At 41.3% G+C, this 22,742-nt stretch overlaps 2 protein-coding genes and 1 long non-coding RNA gene across 18 annotated transcripts in view; 1 reads left to right on the top strand and 2 right to left on the bottom strand.

The window, feature by feature from the left end:
- Positions 1-22,742, top strand: part of LOC111248683 (C-Maf-inducing protein-like) — a 96,839-nt gene that overhangs the window by 58,174 nt on the left and 15,923 nt on the right. For 8 of the 11 annotated variants that reach the window (XM_086988890.1, XM_086988889.1, XM_086988888.1 and 5 more), the window contains 2 exons: positions 637-813; positions 2,767-8,798. In XM_086988890.1, the coding sequence (XP_086845016.1) occupies positions 637-813; positions 2,767-2,820 (231 nt within the window). In that variant the 3' untranslated portion in view covers positions 2,821-8,798. Of the gene's footprint in view, positions 1-636; positions 814-2,766; positions 8,799-16,196; positions 17,095-22,742 lie in introns of those variants that run through there. The other 3 variants (XM_086988891.1, XM_086988893.1, XM_086988892.1) reach the window with 2 other exon arrangements.
- Positions 866-2,811, bottom strand: LOC147756042 (uncharacterized). Its single transcript, XR_015327578.1, has 3 exons — positions 2,678-2,811; positions 2,337-2,427; positions 866-2,116 (listed from the first exon to the last, which is right to left on the bottom strand). It is a non-coding gene; the product is annotated as an uncharacterized LOC147756042 (long non-coding RNA).
- Positions 6,232-21,710, bottom strand: LOC111248682 (uncharacterized). 6 transcript variants are annotated; one of them, XM_022801422.2, is made up of 7 exons: positions 17,090-21,710; positions 11,745-11,899; positions 11,194-11,459; positions 10,494-10,692; positions 9,951-10,139; positions 9,260-9,400; positions 6,232-8,798 (listed from the first exon to the last, which is right to left on the bottom strand). In XM_022801422.2, exons 1-7 carry the CDS (start codon positions 21,708-21,710, stop codon positions 8,652-8,654), a joined length of 5,718 nt encoding a protein of 1,905 aa, XP_022657157.1. In that variant the 3' UTR covers positions 6,232-8,651. The 6 variants fall into 6 exon arrangements, 5 of the variants coding, with proteins under 5 accessions (XP_022657157.1, XP_022657158.1, XP_086845011.1 ...); XM_022801423.2 differs by having other exon boundaries at positions 9,260-9,369; XM_086988885.1 differs by having other exon boundaries at positions 11,353-11,459.

Below are 22,742 nucleotides of genomic sequence, written 5' to 3'. Positions count from 1 at the left end.
GTCCAGGCCGAAAATGTTATGTTCGAACGAAGAAAGCTACTTTTCCACGCCACTCTCAGGTCGACTTCGGCTAGAGTACCGTTTTTATTGCTTGCCGAACTTGTACGCTGCAGTCTAGACCCAAACTGAAACCTTCGAACCTGGACAAAATAATAACCTTGTAGAGCAATTACTTTTATATATATATATATATATATAACTGTCACACACAATGGCTGCTTGTTAACAGTTGCTGACGATTACCTTAAGAGCTTCGCAACTTCCTTATACAACAACGTCATCTAAAGTACGACTCGTTATAGATCACATGTAGGACTCAGGCTGGTCAAAACACCACGGGCAATCAATCTCGAATCTATCTTCTCTGTTTTCTGTGCAAAAATGTGTGTATTTCCCTATAGATTGTTCATGGCGTCTTATGCAAAATCGGATCTATTCTGGCACATGCTGCCGGGATTAAACAAGTTAAACGACATAAACAATTTACTAACTTCGATTTCTATTGTTGATATTGCTGTTTTGCACGAAGTACTTTTTCACTCTGTCCTTCCTGACCAATTAATTTTGTTACGTTGACTGTAATGAAAATACGTGGTATTTTCTGTTCGATATCTATTTTACGTCTACCAATAACAGATCACCGATGTGGGTTTGGAGGCGCTATGCTATCGACTTTCGAAGTTAGAGGAAGTTAATTTATGTGAAACTTCGATTGGAGCACGTGGCGTCGAAGCGCTCACTTCCCTGCACCAGTTACGTGTTGTAAATCTCAATTCGACTAGGGTTACCATGGATGCCTACTGCAAACTCAAGGTACGGGAACACGGTCTTAACCAATCAGATAGCATTATTACATACATAAAAGCAAGCCTAATTCAAAAACAACAATTTCTTATGAATCGTCATCAATAACATTTTACTTGCACTTAATGAACGTTTCGGCTCACTTTCGTTAGGATCATCGATAACGTTTTCCCTATAAATCAGCCATAAAAAAACTATAGCGAGCCAATACAGGCATTGGTGGTGCTGTTTGTTGTTAATCAGATATTGTGTCAATATCGTTTCCGTTTTGCTTTTCATCCCTTTTATCTGTCCCAGCAGAAAAGAACATCATCGGTACGGAGACAGTTTTTAGTGGTGAATCGTTTATAAATGTTGACCCGTGACCTCAGCATTCCCCTTGCCCCAATGTTGTAATTCTCTAAGCATATCATCTATATGTCACGCTTAAGCGAACGAGTATAGACACACGGTGAGCATGACCTATTTGGGCTCAAATATACGCTCTTCGTGCATGTATTCGGTATGTGTTTATGGCAATTACAGCAGTGTTTACACCGCTGACGGCGCCAGCGGTCGATTCTATCGTCCGTTTCGTTAGCGTATTCTGTGTTTAGACAACTTCTGTCGTAACCTGCGTCATGTCGAGCATAGCTTGTTCCGTTATGGATTTGTTGTCGTGCTGGGTGTCGCAAGGATAGGCTAAGATAAGCAGCTGCCCCAGTCCTTTCTCACCGCGGTTGCCACCACAGCCGCAGATAAACGTAACAGGGGTCTACCACAAGGATGTCCGCCTCTGAGACTGAAGGCCATTAAGGCTGGCACTGGTTACGTTGCTGTTAGTCACAGGTAGCTTTTGAACCCTCGCTCTGATAACAGCTGATCAGGATGGAGCGGTAAATGGAAACCGGAATTGAATGAATAAGTTTGCCTTAGTGATTTTTTAAGATCGCATTGTGTTATTGAGTAGACGCGGTGGGCGAGAGCAAGGGGCTCGATTGTTTCGACTTTCGATACTTGATGAATCACTGAATACCGTCAAATCGCTTCCATGGTAAACTTCTACTGATGAACGTAGATGCGCCGGAACAAGCATGCAAAAGTATTTGCCATCGACAATTCGAAAAGAACGAGATGTTGAATGTTGTTGAAACTCGATTGAGAAGACCTGTGTATCGCGATGTAGAGAGAGTAGTATATTCTTGATTTTGCTCGCTTCTTCAAATGAAAATAGCGCTACGGCGTTGGTCAACGATGTAGTTTCGTCTCGTTCCTCAGAGTTGGCTTTTCGACTGACGTCGAGTATACGCGCGTCGACTGAATATGCTCTCCGCTACCAAAGCGACAACGAGATCTCATAAGAAATTGAAAGGGGGCAACAGAGGGTTATTTGCCAACAATGTTAAAAGAAAAGACATGTTATGCATGCCTAAAAGCTAGATTTGACCAGCCGTCGTAAGCCTTTTTTTGCTATCACTAAATATCTCGTCGATTACTTTAAGTAGTAGTACGATAAACCATACATGACCATGAATACAGAAAGCTGGCTTTACCGGTCTGTTGGCAAGGATATTTTGTTTTGACTAAGGGTTGTAGTTCGGATGACTGTTTTTTTCCCGACGCGGATCATCGATAACGTTTTCCCTATAAATCAGCGGTAAAAAAACTATAGCGAGCCAATACAGGCATTGGTGATGCTGTTTGTTGTTAATCAATTCGAAATAGTTATCAGTTGCGATATAATAGAACTATCTATAATGATGATGATGATCTATAATGATCAATTATTTAAGAAGGAAATTAGGCCGTTTTTATTTTATGACTCCCGGATACTGCGTTTGGGCCGAGAGCATGTAATAAAATTATGCGGAATCGTGCACTCCAACATACACACCGTTCATTTGGCTGTGTCCAGTTCTACTCCGGGCATCGACTAATTCGCATCGCATGTCTGTCATGTTTGCCATTTTCCATTGATTACAGGACCGCTTTCCAGAGATGGAGGTATGCGACGTCCGCTATACGGACGCCTGGTGAGCCTGGAAGGATATGGGGACCGAGACCCAATATTTTTGCACGAACAAAAGTAACAACAGTGTCAACAAACAATGAGATGTATTGCCTACTCTCTAATTATTAGACAAGCATAGCTCTGTTACTACAACTACATACGTAAAGGAAGACAGCATCTAAGCTAAATAACCCCTTCAATCCTTGACTACCAAAAAAAAAATACCGAAACATCGTCAGTTCGCTGTAACCATCAAGGGTCATGTAGCAGCTTCCTCCCAAAGTGATAAGAGCGCAGTTTGGCTTCCTGATCACGTGCAACAAGTCGTACAGAAAAGGGAAATAAAAAAAATAGTAATAACACCCTATTAACACTACCAATTTTCAAGTGGTTACTTAGAAAAGCAAATTGCCTAAATCGAGAACTTGAATGTTCGCAAGCGTGTTTCAAAAAGAGGCCATAGAACTGACGAGAAATAATAATCCTTTGCCCCTGTTCTGCCCCCACCAAAAATATGTTAAGGAGTGGAGGCAGCGCGCGCCGCAGCGAGTGTACCAAGTGTATACAAAAAACATGATGTATATATATATAATTGTGTTGACGATGATGGTAATAATAGTAATAAATCTAACAAGATTGCAGGCAACTAAGATGACAACCCTAACACTAATGATATATGATGCCATTGTGTCCTTGAGTCCTACTTACTTAAACGTAACATGAGCGAGACTGCTGATTTTACGATTGTGCATTTCTGTAACAATGAAAATACTGCTGCTAGAAGAAGTTACCAGAGCCACTCGAAAGGAACACTGACCAGCTCGCGTGGATCAGAGATGGATAGTATTTTATTTTTTTCTACTTCTTAAAAAACGTTTTGTGGCTTCTAGTTTTCTTTTACATTAAACAAAAAAAAAAAAAAACAGTCCCGTTTGCCGCAATTGCTGCTCATACTGCTTACAGAGAATACGTGAGAAAAAGCGAGCAGTCAAACAGTGACGAGATGTGTGTTTTTCAGCGGGTAGTTCTACGACATACTTCATCCACACCTACGCCATTGAGTAATTGGGAAAAGCGAAATGCCATACCCACTGAATTGGTTACACCGATTACCCCTATTCATTACATTGCAATAAATTATTATACTGGGGGTTTATCAATGAATTGTACAACAGGGAACTTTCGTTTCTACAGATAACTAATTCTCGCGTCCTGGACGGGTATGCACACGACTGATAAGCACACAATATCAGCATAGCAATAAACAGGAACACAAAATATTCTAACGGGCTACAGGACCTTTGCACTGCTTTTTAATTTTTACATGACATCACTACCGCTATATAATTCGAGCCTAAGTGAAATTATATATAGGGAAAGGTTTGTGTGAAAGTCCACATGAATGTATCATGACAAGCCATCACTCTATCACATAATAGAGTTGTTACCATATTATGGATCTAAACTCCATGAGATCGGCCTGGACGGAGACTGTACCTGGCAACACGCCTGGCTAAGGCAATCAGATAAGATTTTTTTCCGATACATTTAACATAAGAGTAATGTTTTACAAGATATAACAAAAAAACAAACAAAATTCTCATATGTAATATGAAAAATACCGCACATATGTACTTTTGACATTAAAAGATTTTTGTTTGTTGTCAGTTACACCGAATCATTCTAGGAACTTGGAATATGTCCTGAGACATTGCTTGCTATTTGGCTTTGTAAAGCGCAGATCTGTTGTTACACCAAGCATTGCAGCAGAATGAGCACAAAATAAAAGAGATGGTCTTTAAGAAACCGAGACCTCTCTTAATCACCTACCAAATCCTAGTCATTCTGTAATAGATGTGTTTGAAAAGCGCTTGTTAACGTAAGCTTGAGGAATCCGCCTGTCCCTACACGGGCTGTCCGAAAATGATGTAGATATATATATATCTATATATATATATATATATATCTATATATTTCATCTAATGATTAATAGCCTAGGTGCACCTAAGGTGTGAGGTTCTGTGAAGTGTCACCAAGTATCAATTGGTACCTCTTTACTAGCCGTATGAAATGAAAAAAATGGTCAAATCACAATCGTTGGTTTGACCCATGAAAAATATGGAAAAATAGGTGGATACCATTGCTGACCAACGTTTCAGTGACACCCGTACATATTAGCCCGATACCCGGCCAATAATTGTTCACCATTGGGTATTAAAGAAGATTCGCGGCTACCCTGGCCAATGAACACTGCCACTTAATGTAGCCACTTGATGTGCTCTACTTAAAGTTCTTTTATAAAACTTTTTTGGAGGAGATGGCTAACGTCGTGGATTTGTTTCGAAAAGAAAAGACGTTGACAAGCGCCAGCAGCAAACGATATTAGACAAATCGATTAATACTAATAAAAAATAAGAAACGACGCTTAAAAATGTTTGAGCACATAAACATAAGAGCTTAAAAAGAGTTTGAGAAAAACAGGATTAAAAACAGGAAAAGCCAAACCCACGATGTTGCAAACATACTGCGTTTATACATACATATATATATAGTCACTTGAAAACAAGAAAAGCAGAGAAAGAGCTAAAAACGAAATTAAAATTGGGAGAGCAGCGCTGTTATAACGATTAATGTTTTATTAATATTTCTAGATTTTATTATATCATAAAGAGCGTCAAGAAAAGAGACCATTAAATCGATATATGTATAGATATATATAGAAACGTTTTTGGACGACGATTACGTAGACAACACACGTAACCAGCAGCATAAACTCCACAATATTGAATCAATAGGTAGGAACCAATATGGCTATTTATAAATGATCAGAGATTTTCGTTCACTAGCCGTATAATCCGAAACTGAGTCAGAAAAGTCGTGCGGTTGAACCTAATCAGCGTACCGAATACATGTCGAGTGGGTTTCATTTGACTAGAGCTATAATTAGGTACAAGTACTCCCAGCGAATTCGGTTAGCCGAACTAGAACTAGGTCACGAAAGCACGTTTTGTGAAAATGATTGTAGGACCACCCCGGGCCGATTGCAAGGCAACCTGGCTGAATAACAGCGTAATTTCTATCGCCTTCCGATCAAAGTGATTGACTGTGTGTAATAACTTCGCACGTAAGCCATGGCAATAATAGTAACAGTCTGGACAGAGGCGATTTATCAGTACCCGAAGCTTTAAGTACAGTGATTATTGTTGACTCTTGTCTTTAAGCGGTATCATCATATTATACGAACGGTAAACTCGTGAAAAGATCCCGCTGAGTTAGAAATATCTACGAAAAAAAAAAAAAAAAACAGAAACATTTTCTGATATTTTTACTGCAGATTAATAAATAAGCATAAAAACACATTGGCGTTATAAGAATAGTACTAGGGCAATACACACACTGCTAATAACAATGTTATAAATACTCAACACTGCGATCAATCGTAATTAATTTAGTAAGCACAGATTTTATTTATATCCATACAGACTATTATCAGACATATACAAGAATCACAGTGAACACTGATCATCTAGCAGCACGGATTATTTAGTGTAATGTTCGACTTCCCTTAGCATATATACAGCAGACCTCGGTCTGAACGCCGCAGCCACTGAGACACGCGATCGTTTTTGTTATGTCGCTTTGTTACTATTTAATTATCTGATCGAGCTCAGTGAGCAACGGGCAAGGCTATATTTCTCGTAAAGTTGCATCCTGGATAATAATAACGTTCACCGAATGGTCGACGGCTAACAGCAATTGTCATTGCAGGACACATCCGAGTACCCGTAAGGCAGTCGTACATTTGAATTGTGTCTATCGTTTTTCGGCATCCCAAACACTACGGAGAAGGACTAACTTACGTTTTAGGCTTTACCCACTTTGATTAGGCTGACCTTGATCAAGCTTCAAATTGTAGTTACTGCCTTTCCGTTTCGTAATCTTCCCTAGTGTCGGCCATGTTTTTCGAGCCCGCTCCACGCCGTGAATGATACTCGCATTTAGTATTACTTAGGTACAACTGATATCGGTATTTTTACATAACATAAACTCGATCAAGTGTTAAAAAAAGAAACAGATGAAGTTGCTACGAGCCCAAGCTATGCCTGTGAGTAACAGGCATACACCCGAGGATAAGAAATGCATCCCGCTGGGTCGAAAGAACGTCACTATAGCAACGTATTGAAAAATCTTCATGAGGGATGACAATTAATAACCAAGAAATCAAAGGGACCACTTTAGTAACTATTATGTAGCAAAATAGACGACAGACAGAAGACAAAACACCTTCATAACGTCGAATGGCGCGAACGTCTATACGTGCGCCCATAAACGCAAGCAAATAGTGCAAGGCAGACCTGCAGTCAACAGAAAGTAGCACACGATCGACCGAAAAAAGATAAAATAAAATTTTAAGAAAGAGCATTAAGCACTGCAAAGAAATAGGAAGGCACAGGAACAATGGAGAGTTGTGTGAGAGTCGAATTCAAAAGAAAGATATAACCGATCCAGGACAGATTAAGGAAACGGTTAAACTGGAAAAAAAAACATGTGATTTAGTGGTGATTTCAATGTGTGAAAGCTGTCGAAACACAGATTTATATATGGAAACAAATGAACGAAGTACTTTGACAACCAAACAAATAAAGCACATAACTAAGGCAAATATCCGGGCGCCATTCCAGGTTCGAACCTTCTTGAAAAACGTTAAGTACTACCGGAAAATAACGCCATAAAGAACAATGAAATAAACAATAAAGTATGCGCATTTCACCATCAAAACTCTTCTGGTGTTGTCCTAAAGACCACATACGAAATAAGAGGCGAAAAAATACAAGAAAGAATTTACAAAAAAACTCAAATTGATGAAAAGTCGTTAATAATAAAAATGTGTTATTACAACTGAACTTTAAGGGTATGACACATGCGGTATTTTCAGTTAATAAAACTAATATAAATAGAATATCTAATCTACCGTTTTTTTGTAGTTACTTACTAAATATCGGACGCGGCATATAGTTTACATGTTACTTACAGCGGATCCGATAAAAACTTTCTGCGAAATACAATCAGTTTGTAGCAAAAGTTAAATTAATTAAAGAGAACTTACATTACCGACGCCGTCTACTCCAAAATGCACAGAGGGATACCATATATCGCCCCGCTTTAAGCCGTTTTTACATCATGCTTGAGACGCTACACTACGACGTTCGATAAATGCCGCCCAAAGGGCCTAAAAATCAGTTCGATAGTAGCAAATTTTTACAATAAAAAACCATTGACGGGGCACGGTACGTACTCGAAATATAATTTGATATATGACGATCTGTAACGGCCGTTTGAATACAACACAGAACTCGGGTACTCTAATGTGGTATAATTGTATAGGTATCCTAAACACAGGTCGAGTATCGTTTCCTAACCACGTGTATCATACTAAGTCTCACCCAAAGATTAACAGCCGCAGTAGGAAACTGTTTGTTGTCTTGTAGCTTTTCCTAAGTAAGCATATGCCTGTTGGGTAAAATAGGGATCGAAGGTTTTGTTTTCAAGTTACCTCTGATACCAATGAAAACAAGGTTCGGGAAAAAAAATAAGTCAATTAAGTATGCGGTTATTTTTTCTACTATTTCAATGATGAACCCAAGCAAGCTATGGTACGGTTCGTGATTGCCGATACATTCTAAGCAAATATGAATTCAAATACCATCACGTCATACAAAGCTTCACGAAGTTTCTAGTGGTACATCACTAGGACATTAAAAATGACTTCACATATTGTCCTGTTTCTGTTTCAACCCAAACATCAAGCCGTAGTGCCTCATTCAGTGACGGTCAGATCAAAGACTATTCTGCACTTCTATGATGTCATGTTAGGATTCGTGTAGCTGAATTCCTTAAAGATGTTCTGATCCATAGCGGCTAATACATCGTCTTCTATAGGGGTTAAAACGGCTGGTTCCCGTGTAAAATCCTCGTCAAAGTTCGAAACATCACTCGCTCCATGCTGAAAGGCGAATGATACAGAATTTGACATTATAAGTTGTGTAGGTTATTTGACTTATTACTTAAGAATTCAGCATATTCGTCATCCGATCATCACCATAAATAAGACATGGTGTAAAAAATCTATCCGATGGGAGCAACATTATGTGATAAGAGTGTATCTTACCATTGTTTTTAGGTAAAATAACATTATCTATTATAAATTTGACGTCTGGACGGGTAACTAAGGCTCATTTGTTGACCAGGCACGAAAATAATTGCGTCGATGCCTGGTCCTGAGTCGAGACTTCCGGTCATTTAATCGGCAGACACTTTTATTATAGCACCATCACGGGGATAATGCTCAGTCGTGGTTTGTCAGCACTTCCATTGAGCGTCGACTGTTCGATCTTCAGGCCTGTAAATTATCATAGTACTTAACGTTGAAGGTAACTTGTGATGTTCTGTGTAACTGATACTTACAATAAACGGTTTGAAATGGGGCGTAAGTTGTTTTCTCTCAACTTGACTCCAGTTAATTCCGTCGAAAAAAGGGTGATCGCGGATATCTCCTCGTCCACACTCCGGAGTTCCTAAACGATTTTCGGGATCCCTTTGCAGCAACTGTTAAACAATTACTACGAAAATTTAGACTGAATGAGGTCATCGATGTAATGATATACTGGCCATCTTCTTTGTTTGCAGCTGGGTCTATCGCTGCATCTTTTCATTAAGGAGATCGAAAGCGACCGTCCTGCGCAGAGCAGGCTCCGCTACTAAGATCCTGGTAGCTTTAAGAGCAAGTTAAGTTCAAGAGCTTTAAACCTCCTTTTATCTTGAAGCTGATTCAAATAGTACTCCAAACCAATATTTTTACTTAAACCTCTTTCAATTGTCGTCTAGATCTTTTTTCCTATTATCTTACAAGCGCAAAACATATGTATTCCTCCATGAGAATTTGGCTTCGTACGAGCCTTTTTTACTACCTGCATTATAAACTAATTTTAAATGCCAAGAAACGTTCATTTGAAGTTGAAACTCTCATTGACTGTATTTACTCAGTTTGCGACTGAATTTTCCATTGTCTTATTTGTCCTTCGCTAATTTTATGAAGAATCTACACATTTCCTTTAGTAATAGAATTAATCTTAACATAGAAACGAAAGAGACGTACATTTTGAATAAGATTCTTAGCTTCTCTACTGAAGTACTTGGGATACTCGACTTCAGTGTTCATAACGTTCCAAAACAACTCCTCCTCATCACAGCCCGTATACGGAGAGCGGCCCCGTAGCATCTCATACATCACTACACCAAACGACCACCAATCCACCGGGTAACTATACTGCCTTCCCTCAATCACCTAAAATAGATGCCATAACCCCCCTTTGAGTGCCATCATTTCTGTTTTAAACTACATTTAAGTTGAGCGACAGGTCACTATAATTGTTGATTTTAGTGTTGAAAGCGCGCCGTTAAAACATTCTTATAATATTATATCCATAATGTGTGGGAGACAGCCGTATGTATCAACGACCATATGAAAAATTATCAAGGTCTCCGTACACATACAGCACACCGAACCGGTATCGTTCCTGAATGCATCGTCTACTAATAAGTTTACTCTCATTTATAAGGCCATATAGTATAGACTAAATGTCTATATCTCTACCCTCTTTCTATTGTTTCACATAATAACCATTAGTTAAAGGCATACCTCAGGAGCCATGTACTCAGGGGTTCCGCAGAACGCCGTTGGCTCATAGTGGTACACGCGAAGTACACACATCCCGAAGTCGATCAGTCGAATGTGGCCATCGCCATCCAAGCACACATTGTCCAATTTTAGATCTCGATAGACAATGCCACGCCTATGCAAGAATTTAAGGGCACATACGATCTCAGCACCGTAAAATCTGTCAGGAATACGCAATAGAAATTGAATTGGATTAAGAGGCTGTTTGTTACTTTGGTATCACGGAGGCCATGGTAGATCTATAATAGGATACACATATACACCACACAGAACGACGGAATACGGATTGGGTGAACAGTTATAGTCGATGGATACGTCAGTGGTGATAAATACGTAGCTCTTAACGGACTAGTTATGAACCAGCACAACCTGCTTGTTTTCATATCGTTTCTATTTGCTTGGCAACACTTTTGCTCGTGACTCTTTTCCTGGGTTCAACTAACTGCCAGGTTATTTGAAAAGCGAACGAACTGGTAATACTACTGTCTAATAGCCAAGCGTGATAATTAAAATATAAAAATAAACTATAATAATTTACTTGATTAACAAATGTATGTGTTAGAAATTGCATCGATTTGGATGTGCCCGACCAGATCAGAACCGAAGACTTCCTGGTCCTAATCCCTCATACGTATGAATCGGATGGGTACTGAAGACAGACCTCGCCCTTTCCTCGGTGAAGCTGCCCTCGTTTTGTACATGGAACATTAGATCGCCACCTCGTAGAAACTCCATGACGAAAAATAGATGCGAATCTGTTTGGAACGTACAAAAAAGCTTGCACACGAACGGATTATGCGAGCCCAATGACAAAACTTGCCGCTCGATTAAAGTGCATTCAACATCATCGTCTTCGAGGACGACATCCTTCTTCAGGCACTTCATCGCAAAGTAAATCGCAACATCCCGAAGTTCAACTAGAAACACCTTCCAAACAAAGACAAACAGAGACGTGGCCAGCGTAAAGCTTCGCAGTTTAATCCTAACAACTGAAGTTCTCCGCAAAATGTTTATTTGTTATAGGCGTACAGGGCATGTGACATCACAACGTTTTTCTAATCAATCAGCATAATGTCATTTTTCCAAGTCGTGCCTAACTTATCTGCATAATTACTAAAGTTTTTTGCTACTTCAGTAACAAAATGCAAGCCTTGGTTCTATTAGATGAATAGAAAAGTCTCTATACATATATATATGCAACGCCAAACACACCTTGCCAAAGCTTCCTTTACCGAGCACCTTAAGCAGGTTGAAGTCTAACAATGAATACTTTCTGAATCGAATGAGGGCCTGTTGTTCAGTTGTCCTTAAGTGACAGATCTCGTCAGTGGCACGACATTCAAGCACCGTTCTTTCGCTTTTGTGACCTGCAACAGCAAATGACGAATCTGACAGGTTGAAGTTCCACGAACTCTAGCCATAGTTAGCTGCTATTTATGTTGCGACGTAATCCTCGACCATATTCACTCGTCATAAAAATAAATTCAATTAAAAATATTAAACGCCATGCGTGCTTAAGGAGTCACCGAGTCTTTTGATAGGAAATATTGTACATACAGAAAACGAAACCTTTAGGGACGCTGCTGGCTCGTCCCATGTGGTCCACGTATGCTATCAAATAACCTTCAGCTGAAAACTATTTTCTGTCAAATTTAATATTTGTTAGGTCTGATTTATGGGTTTAGTTGCGATGTGGGCTAAAAGGTTACAAGGTGGTACACAGCCAAAAGAGTCAGTTCAAGTAAAGGAACGAGCGCCTTTCTTTAAACCTCAATATAGTTTGGATAATAAGTTCCTGGACGACAGTGTCGAGGTCTACTGACAACATCGCCTAAAGTCCGTCCTTGGGTTTCGCCATATAGAGATTAGGTGGGAGATTCAACAAAAAACGTAACGTTTTTTAGTTTATTTATTAGTAGCTATCAGTGTGTAAATATGTATGATAAGTTTTTTTTTTCTGATCAAAACGTTACCTATTTTATTACCATGTCAACTCTTTAAAATCGTGTTTTAGCTAGCAGCGCTTTATCTACATTCAGAGACGACGTTGTATAGTGCCGCGGGTACCGTTTCGCATCCTAATGCGTGCGCGAGGTGATTATAATCGCCCTTGCCAGAATTGCACCGCAGATAGCTTAGAAATGCTATATAGGCAATGCAGCAGTCAGCGAACTGGCTTGATATGGCTTACAAACAGCAACCATATGTACCATATGTTAGCCGGGTCTTCCCACTGCCACAGACAGAACTGTGAGTACCAGCTTGGTAACGTTGCAATCATGTCCGTCGCGATTCAGCCCACTGCGTGTTGTGCGTCGTTAAATCTCATGAGGACTGCGGCATAGGTCGCCGCCGACGACGTTTGACGCTATTCTACGCATTTCCTTTGTAAATATGAGTAACTTGTGTTAGGTAGGCCCGAGAGAGACATTTGTTTTACTGGAACATATCTGAGCAGCCCAAAACAGCTAGGAACAGTGCCGGACAGACGGGCACTCGAGGTCGGCGAAGACGATGCCAAAAGTGGGCACAGAGATTTTGTCTGGCACCACTTCAATCTGTCACGGCCACGCCTGCTTCAGCGTTGTTTAGCTATAGCTCAACCAATACACGGACTTCACGCTGACCATTATTGAGGGTCATAGGAACATACATAAACATAAGCGATTCGTGTTGCGATTTCACGGCCGTCGTTACTAGCGTCTAGTGTGCGCAGCTTTGCGGGTCGCAGGAATCACACTGATGATCGTATACATATGGAGGAGTAAGATACGCGCTTTGGTCGCGAACAACGCCCGGAGCTGCATCTCTCAGCCAACCGTTAGGCTTAAGTTTGCCAATAGAAGCTGGCGCATTCAGAAATGGATAATTTACGATGTAAGTTACGAACGTATTTGTCGCTAGAGAACAACCTAATGTGAGAAAAATGTGGTCATAAAAATGATTTAGATGCAAAGTTGACGAAGCTGCAACAAAGTAAGGACCGTATTAAACGAATGATTAGTATTAACCTGATAAAAAGGTACAAGGATATCACCTGGCAGCGAACCAAAGACATGCATAAAACAAGATACAGCAGTAAGTTGGAAGCAGACGTTAAGTTAACGTCTATTAAATATTGCCTCTGTCAAATAAACTGGCTGGATATAATCAAGTCTATCTGATTTTGTGTAATTGGTATTAGATCTTAGAAAATGCTGCTTTATCAAAACCGCCTAATAAAAAGAAAGAAATCAACACGGGCAACAATCGACTATAAAATGCTTTCGTTGGCCTAATGGGCCTTTCAAACTATAATACTTGCTAGTAACTGATACTTTTTCAAAGGATCAAACTGATAGTTTTACCACAGACAGCATCAAATATTTGGAAAGGGTGAGATTTCTGTTTTTGCTTTACGTACAATATTGTAGAGCTTGGTGAGCAAAAATTTGCGGGCTAAGGGATACTTGCGGGCTTCGAACCGCCCAAGGCCCGGTTGTGCGAGACTGGCCGATAAAGGTCCTCATTTGTCAACAAGCCAATCGACACTAAAACTAACATGTGTAAACTGTTTGCGATTGGTTTTGGTTAGAGCTTACCTGCCCCTAAAGAAGCTGACTTTCTTCTGTGGTCGACATGACCTTGCATAGTAATATAGCCCTCACTGGTAATACAGTTTCTCTTTTTCTAATAGGTCTTCTCGAATCTCGACACCTCGAGACGGTCATCAATAAGATGACAATTGTTTTTCGTAAAGGAATACTAATTGAAAATGGAAACGGGTATGCCATATATATTAGATCTCCATAGAAATTCTTGCATAGGAATAGACAATTTATGGAGAGATACTGATGACTGTCGCATTTTATCTTTAACGATCTTGCGCCTAATTCCAGAATTTCCCTTAACAGAGGTGGACGTTGCTAAAAAATCAGGTGACCATAATGAAACACGGTCTCTAACACGTGAGCTGCCTCAGGTCCTACCTCTACATCTATGCCGATAGCAGATACCAGTATAAAAAGCGTGTTCAGCACTACTATCTAGTCCCCCCGCCCCGCCCCGCCCCCCCGACAAGAGAAAGAAGATACCAAACGGGGGTGAAAATTGTAGCTAACCAATTACCTGTGACCCACCGAAATACCGTAGCCTTTCGAAACAATTTTTGGTCTTATGGTTGAACATTTTTGGCCTTGTTCACAGAGTCCTTCGCGCGGAAAGTTGCTCAGAAGCTCAATTTCCTTTTAGAAAGCGCGACCTCAAACGAAGCGTCACATTCCGTTCCTTCTGGAAACGATTCCTTCGTATGTCAAAGAAAAAACTAACAAAATCGATCGTAGAGATCTGTGTACTCTAACCTGTGCTACTATGGGAAAGCTGAAAGGACAAGATTTCGAGGCTGGGTATGTTTTGAGTTTGTACGATTGGTCGAAATGCCGCAGTCTCATTCACTGGTTGTGCGTATTATGCTACGAAGTACAGACTAAACAAGACTGAGCGCGTGGTCCAAAACAGCGTCGAGTAACACCGATGACGCTGCCAACTCGCGCCGATAGCCATTAAAAAAGGACGTCCGCCGAGTCGAGACACGTTTTTTGAGAATACCAGTCGATCAACTATAAACCACCGACAAAACACCCACAAACATTTAATCGATTAAACGGGACGAAAATGGTAATATAAAAAGAGGAACGCTTCGTAAAGTGTTTGTTGTAATTATAAATATAAAAAACGTCAAAAAATATTGTGTGCCACAGCAGATCACACGGATGAATCGTTCGAATGGTACGTTTCTCGCTGCGACTTAAGTAAAAACTGTTTTTAGGTTTTTGAAATAGCTAAGTAGAAGGGCAGAGAACAACGGAAATTGTGGCCTGAGCTAACACGTTGTACAGGCGCCTGAGTAAAGTAAGAAGTACCTATGTAGTGGTCCACATGGAGGGTTGTTGAATTCTGGAATCACCAAGGACGCTTAAGTGGTCAAAACGATAGCAATGGTAACTAACAGAACGCACACAAATGTGGAAACTAGACAGGAACTGTAGGGCGTAAAAATAAATGCCGAGCTCATGATAACACTGCCTGTAAATCAAGATTGTTAACACAATAGTCCCAAAGGAATACATCATCATCCATGGCACGTACAGATGAACGTAACGCTTACAGGCAATAGATAACCCAAATTTGTGCAAACTGGCTTTTATTAAAAAATGTCCGCCTTTAGTTCGATAAGAAGCTACGTTATTTGCACTCCGACAACCGAAGAAACGACCCTACGTAGAAATTTTCAGTGCAGTCATATTTTTATTTTTTCGTGCTTTGTTCTAAACGAGCCTCTTCTTCTTAGCTCTTAACTACACGCTAAGCTATTGTATCCTTGAAAGCTTCTGCAACTGTTCTCTAGCATTCCTCCTGTTGTTACTATTTGCACTACCACTACCGACGTTTGCCCTCATGATCACTAACTATCGTGCTGAGTGATACCAACAAACAGCCGACACCAGTTTGAGACGCCATTAGCGACATATCAGAGATCAGCACGCGCCAACTCAAAGCCGTTTGACATTATCTGCTCTTTCGCCGTGGCACCTTGATAATTTCAGATAATAACGTTAGCTAAGTTGTATAATATCGGGCCAAAGCAAAGTTGATAGGCTAATCTGGATTTATTTCACTTTTCAGATCGGACCAGTTGTATAAAACAACTAACAGATCATGGCGGGTGTACTCTAATGTACACTCAAAGTTGCCTGCAATGAGTTTGTATCTGAACGTACCGCGCACGGAGAGCAGCTGGGTGACATTCGCTTGGCGTGAGAAGCATGTAGAGGCTCACATACCGTACATAAACAAATGGTGTTGGCGATCTGCTAGGGTGTAGTTGTCCTGTGTTTAAAGATGTAGGAGAGTAACGTGGAAGGTTTATTCAGTACAGCTATATGAGTCGACTTAATTAAAACGATGCCTTAGACAGCGGGTATGTCGCATCCGAGGCGTTCTAGCGAGCAAAAAATGTATGGTATCTAGCCGGCATGATATCACGCAATGTCCCATCTTCTATAACAAAAAAGGGCTTCTTGCTTAAGAGATGTGGCGGATACGCTGAACGAACTCAACCACTTTGTGAATACTTAAGGCACTTTTGAATCTCTTGGAGGCAACGAACACAAGTCTCGGGGCAGGTTCGCAATCTGGCGGCTAGTACCCATGGGCCTCAGGGTCTAAGTAGACTAGCAAATAACTAATAGCGCTTTTCCAACAAAAATAGATATTATTTTCTAGTAGATTACATTTGTCGCATATTAGGATCTCATATGTAGTCAAATACGTGTTGCGGTAACCGCCTAAAGCCTCGAAGCGTGAACTACAGGCTTCGGACGGTCATTTTCGTTAAAAGTTGGATTACTTAGGATGGTGTGAACATCATGCTTGGTGGGGAATAATAGCTTCGTTTCTTTCTCTATATATATAACTGTCTCTTTGTTGCTTCGCGCCTTTCGCTGATCAGCAAATGTTGCCTAGTGAGCCTACTTTAGGTTATGCGAATTAATCAGTGCTAATGGTGGTATGCTTACCTGTGATAAGTCGGGCTTCAACCATAGTTTGCTGCTCGCCGGACACAGATGTTGACGCTGGTCGCTCCTCTTGCAACGTCGAAAGCTTAAGGGAATTTGGAACTTCTTTAACGAAACCCGACTTTGGTGGTTTGGATACAATCGTACTTTCGTCTAGCGCTTTCATCGGCTCGCTCATGCCATTCTGATACATGATCTCTTTGCGACTGCTTTGACCACTAGTAGTAATTTTTTCAACTACGTGATAAACAGCTCTATTGGCAATGGTTATATCATTATGTAACACCTCTGATGGAGCTTCCGCCGTTCTGAGATCTAAGGAGGGAGGCGGCATGTTTTTCCGTGCCTTCGGATTGTCCTGTGACACCGGTAGCACCTGCGTTATGTTTACATGGTGCTGAGAATCCTCGCGTGCTACTTGCTCTTCAGCTCGTTTTGCCTCTACGTCGTTGTGCTTTTTGGTAATTCTTTGCTCTGGAACAACCACACGTGTTTCGCCCAATTCTTCAGATTTGTTCGGTGGTTTTCTCAGCATTTCAAGCGAGCACTTACTCTTGGACTCAACTATGCCCGCAGTTCCACCTGTTGATGACAAACAGATCGAGCTAGCCGAATGCTGGATCTCTAACTGTTGAATAAACGCTATTTTCCGTTCTAAATCTTTTTCCCTAAATATTTCATCTTTTGTTTTCATGAATGGTTTTTCTGGCATATTCGGTGGTGCCCGTTCTTCCTTGTGTCGTTTATCTTCATTTACTTCTATTGTAGTAGGAATCTCAGCTTTAGCCTGTATTTTGGCTTGGATATTTTTATCGGAAAATTTTAGTGTTTCTTCGTTGTCAGTCGTAAAAGTGTTGGCCTGCTTTTGATCTTGTGCGCTCTTCTGTCTCTTCCTCTTCTCGTCTAGAACAATCGGGAATGGTGCGTAAATTTTCTTATCAGTCGATTGTTTTATTGTCTCATCTGTTTTGTTGCCAGGTTCAAATTTTTCTCGGCCTTTCAGAACGGCGATCTTCTCAACTGGTCCTTGTTCAGGTAACTCCAAAGCCTCCTTTTGCTTACTAAATTTAGAGGCTTTGTTAGCATCGAGCTGCTCACGTGTACCGACGTCAGAATGCTTTGTCTCAGTTTCATATGCTCCAGTTTTTACTCTAGGTTTTTGATTTACCACGTCCGCATGCTTTCGATTTTGGTGCTCTTCTTTCTGCTTCTGCTTGCGTTTTGTAGGTGTATCGGTTTCCTTGTGAGCTTGTCCGGCAGATGTTGGTCCAGCGATAGTTTTGATGTAAGACGCGGACGGCTTCTCTGAGACGTTAGAAAGTTTTTTATCAATTTTCGTTAGCTCTTTTTTCTGCTGCGCCTGAACTTCCGTTGTCTGAACGGATATATTTGTCTTTTTCTGATCGTTCAAATTTTCTTGCTTAAGTTTAAGTTCTGTTAATCGTCTACTACATGTGTTTGAAATCTGGCCGGTGCTATTTGTACACCTATTTCCGGAGACATTTATCTGTGATTTAATTTTACTAGCAATCATCTCTTGTGTATTATCGTCAGGTGTTTCCTTCGCGTGTAGTTGACCTAAGTCATCAACAGATTTACCTCGCTCTGACTGATCCGTAAGTTTCTTTTCTTCCTGGTCCTTCTTTGCGAACTCCGTTAGCACTGATTTCGCCCTGCTCGCCGCAATGCAATTTTCTATTTTGCTTTTATTCTTTTCGGCGAATTTCAACTCTGGATTGGTGACTCTCTTTTCATTTTTATTAGGTTTAGCCTCTTTAGATTCTTCTATATGGTTCTCAGTATTGGCCTTTCCTTCTAATAGTTGTTGACCCAACTCTTTAGCATTGGTATGTTTTCGTTTGTATCCGTCTACAAATCCTTTGCCGTTCTTTACCTTTGTATTTGCAGTTTCTTTTTCGCCATTCTTGCGGATGTGGTCCGCTCTATTATCGGATGCCGTATCGATAAGTTTCTCTTTACCTGCTGCCGTTTCAACATAGCTATTGTGTTCTTTGGTAACCCCAAATGGCTTCTTGTCCGTCATGACAGCAATCTTTCCCAAATCATTCGTCGTATTTTCGACCTTGGTTTCTTCCTGTTCTTTGATTTTATCCTTATCTTTGTCCAGATTACCTTTCGCACGGTTCTCTTTTTTATTAGTTGTTACCTCTTGTACTTTCTCTTGCTTGGGTTTCTTTTCAAGGTGCGCTTTTGCCTCAGATATAGTTTGCTCACACTCCTTTCTGGGTTCAGTGTCGATTCTCGGTTGAGGTTGAACCTGGGTTGAGCAGCTGATTTTCGTCGTTGATTCGATGCCTTTGGGAGTCTTGGTCTTTTTGGTTTTCTGCAAGCTTTTATCGATTCCGATCTGCTTTATTAGGATCTTGTTTGTTGTTTCAGGTGGATCTGCTAAAACAATATTGCTTTGGCCTATATGATCGTTTCCATGGCTCGTATTGGGTTCTATTTGTGGAAAGGCTGTCGTCTGCTCGGCAGCTACCTCTGGTTTACCGAGACTAGTTTGTATAATATTCGTCCTCTGATCGACACGTTTTGCTCCAGAATCTTTTTCTTCATTCGTATCATCTGCAACCTCCGCCGGGATACCTTGTGTTTCGTTGTTGTTTTTGAATTTTGGCGCTTGCTTTAGAATTTTGCTAACCTTCTCAGTTCTCCCAGATGTATCTATGGCGATCGTCCCTTGTGGTTTTGCGTTTTCCTTCATTACGAGATAAACAGTTTTAGTCAGCTCGAATTTGTCCGACTTCTCGGCCTTAACTTTTTGTGACGGTACAGCATCTGTAGCTTCAATTACTTTCAAGACCGATTGATGCGTTGTGGTCGCTTTAGACTTATTAGCTTGCTGAGAATGTGCGACTTCCTCCTGCTGCAGGGTTAGCTCCTCATTTAATGTGAGAGCTTCATTTACGCTGTCGATTTTCGTTTGACCAAAACGTAAGGGAACGGTTGGAACCTTATCTTTTTTAGGCTGTTGTTCATCGGCAATTTTGTGGTTGTTAAGTCTTTCCTTCGAACCAGCCTTAGCACTTTGTTGCAAATTTATATCACTCTGCACTAGAGGGTCGGGCGAATGTTCCTTTGCCGGTTCTGCGCATGGTTTTGCTGCATCTACCTTAGAATCCTTCTTCTGTTCGATCTTAATGCCTGAACCACCATCAGCAACAGCTTTTGTTTGGTTGAACTTTTTCTTAGCATCATCGCTCTCAGCTAATAATTGAACTGGAGTACCCTTGCCGGCTGCTTGACACTTACTTTTCTGTTGCTCACTAACATTCGACCCTGCAAACTTTAGAACATCAGATGCCTTCGAGGCTTCAATTTGATGTGAACTGCTCGGACCATCTGAAACTGACCCAGTTACTTGACCATATGTTGGACATGCCGAAACATTAGATATCGATGCATCTACTGTACAACAACTAAGAGGCTCCAGTACACAAATCCCATCTAGCGACGGTGATATTTCTTGTTTATTTTTTGTGTGCGCTGTATCGCATAGAGAACCATTATCTGCCAAAAACTCAGGTCGTTCGTGTTGTTTTATGTCCTTTTCTAGCTGCACTTCCGCTGGAAATACCTTCTCCTGTTTCGGTACCTCGACAGCACCTACTTTTTGCACGACTACTTCGGATTCTGTGCGAGCAGGTGGGCTGGTACGTCTGGGTATGTCAACGACAACCTCTGTCGTTGAAAATGGTTTTCCTTGTTCGACATGAACAAGATCTTTGGTAAAATCCATGACGATTTGACAATTGTTATCTGCCAGCTGCACTGAAATAAACGTAGGCGGCGGCGGTAGCGGTTCTACTGATGTGATACTATCTTTTGCTTTTAGCTTTTGAACTTCCTCTTCGCTGATAATGTCTGAGATCTCCATTGACACCCTCTTTGCTTTTTTGTCTTGGCCTGACGTATCTCGGGACCTTCTCCTCGCTCGAGGCTGCCGTTCCTGGCGTTCTTCATTGGGTCTATTTGCCTCGGTATCGCATACCGGGACACCTATGCTAGCGCCCTTTTTGGTTTCTTTCTCGTTATCCACGTTCGTCACAGGCAGTCTTTCGGGGGAGTGTGCACAGGCAGTCTCGACATTGTTTCGATCGTCGAAGAAAGCATCGCTAAGCCTCCGAATCTTCTCAAGATCCAGCGGTACAGAATCCTTTCGTTTAGGCTCTACAAACTTTACCGTCTTCCTTTGTCGATTGATTGTGCCATGCGTAGTTACGTTTTGATCGGTTTTCGTTGACTGACGTGGTGATGTATCAATGGCGCTTGATCGTCTTGATGACAAACAACTTGGTCGTTGTCGAATTGTCGGTTTATACGCTTCGTACCAGTTGGTTCGGGGAGAACTCGTATAATACGACGACCATATTACATCTCTGTAGGGACTTTTGTATGAAGCTGAGTAGCTCGAACTTGACAATAAACTCGGCGTGTAGAAGGATGAAGGACTGTATAGACGTGATCGTGAAGAATATCCCGTTGAGACGCCGTACGACGAAGGGGACAGTCCGCACAATGACAGTGGGGTCAGGTACGTCGAATTACTGCCATAATTCGACCGCGCTGGCGAATGGTAACGATTGCTTCGGGAACTCATTGTTTTCCTAATAATATATTTGCAACCTGACGTGGGTTTTTTTTCACTCCCCCCCCCCTCAAATTATGATATGTAATAAACAACTACGTATGAGCACACATGCACACCAGTTCAGCCGACATATCCCTCAATCTGACCGCAATCGGCAATACACGGGCCTATGGAAAATCCAAGATCTGCGGTAACACACTGAATACTATTAGTGTCGTATATCCCTAGTTGACGAACACATCGTCGTCGAAAGAATCGTCAATAGAAACGCCAATAGACGTCTCCGACGTAGCGAATCACAAAATGGAACACCAAGTCGTAGTTCGACACTCGGCGCAACACAGTTTGAAGCAGGACCCTGTCTCAGGTCGAAAGTGATGTCCTGTTTGGTGGCTAGCTGATATCGCGGAGAGAGGGCACAAACATTAACGCTCAACAAATAGCCACATGTGTAGTAAAAGACAGAAACCATCAGTCTACTCTAGAGTGAGATAATAGCACACTGTGCAAAATACCGTTTCGCTAATGCTAGCACGCAAGGTGAAGCAATTACCAAGCGAAAATCATTGCGCTATCAACAGAACCTGGTAGGGTGCCTCTTCACGCGGTCAGGTATGCGTAACACGCATACTTGACCGCGTGTGCTTCCCACGCGACGATCTTTCACTAAATTAGTGCCACGTTATTGCTGAACGTCGCTGTGTAAACATAACTAGAATTTTCATTATTATTACATACAAATTTACTAACATCTACGAGCTTACGGTATATTCCCCCTAAGCCGGTTCGTTCTTTTTTAGCTGACGTCGCTATTGTTGCCGACGTCACATAGCACTGTTGCTGCTTGTAGTTGTTGAGACCTTCGAGGAGAGTGCTGTTAATTCATTGAAACAAAGCATTTGACCGGTGCATTGTTTCTAGAGGGTCATCAGCTAAAGCGCCCGTCGAGAGAGGTTGAGCCTGCCAAAACTATGACGTTCTCCCGGCGTGTGAGTCTGAACACCCAGCGGCTCGAACCCGCCGGCCGTCGTTTGGCCCGAT

The sequence above is a fragment of the Varroa destructor genome, unplaced genomic scaffold, assembly GCF_002443255.2.
Source record: "Varroa destructor unplaced genomic scaffold, Vdes_3.0 BEIS01000004.1, whole genome shotgun sequence".
Lineage (NCBI taxonomy): Eukaryota > Metazoa > Arthropoda > Arachnida > Mesostigmata > Varroidae > Varroa > Varroa destructor.
Note: the sequence above shows the minus strand (reverse complement) of the source record. Positions and strands in the feature narration are given on the sequence as shown.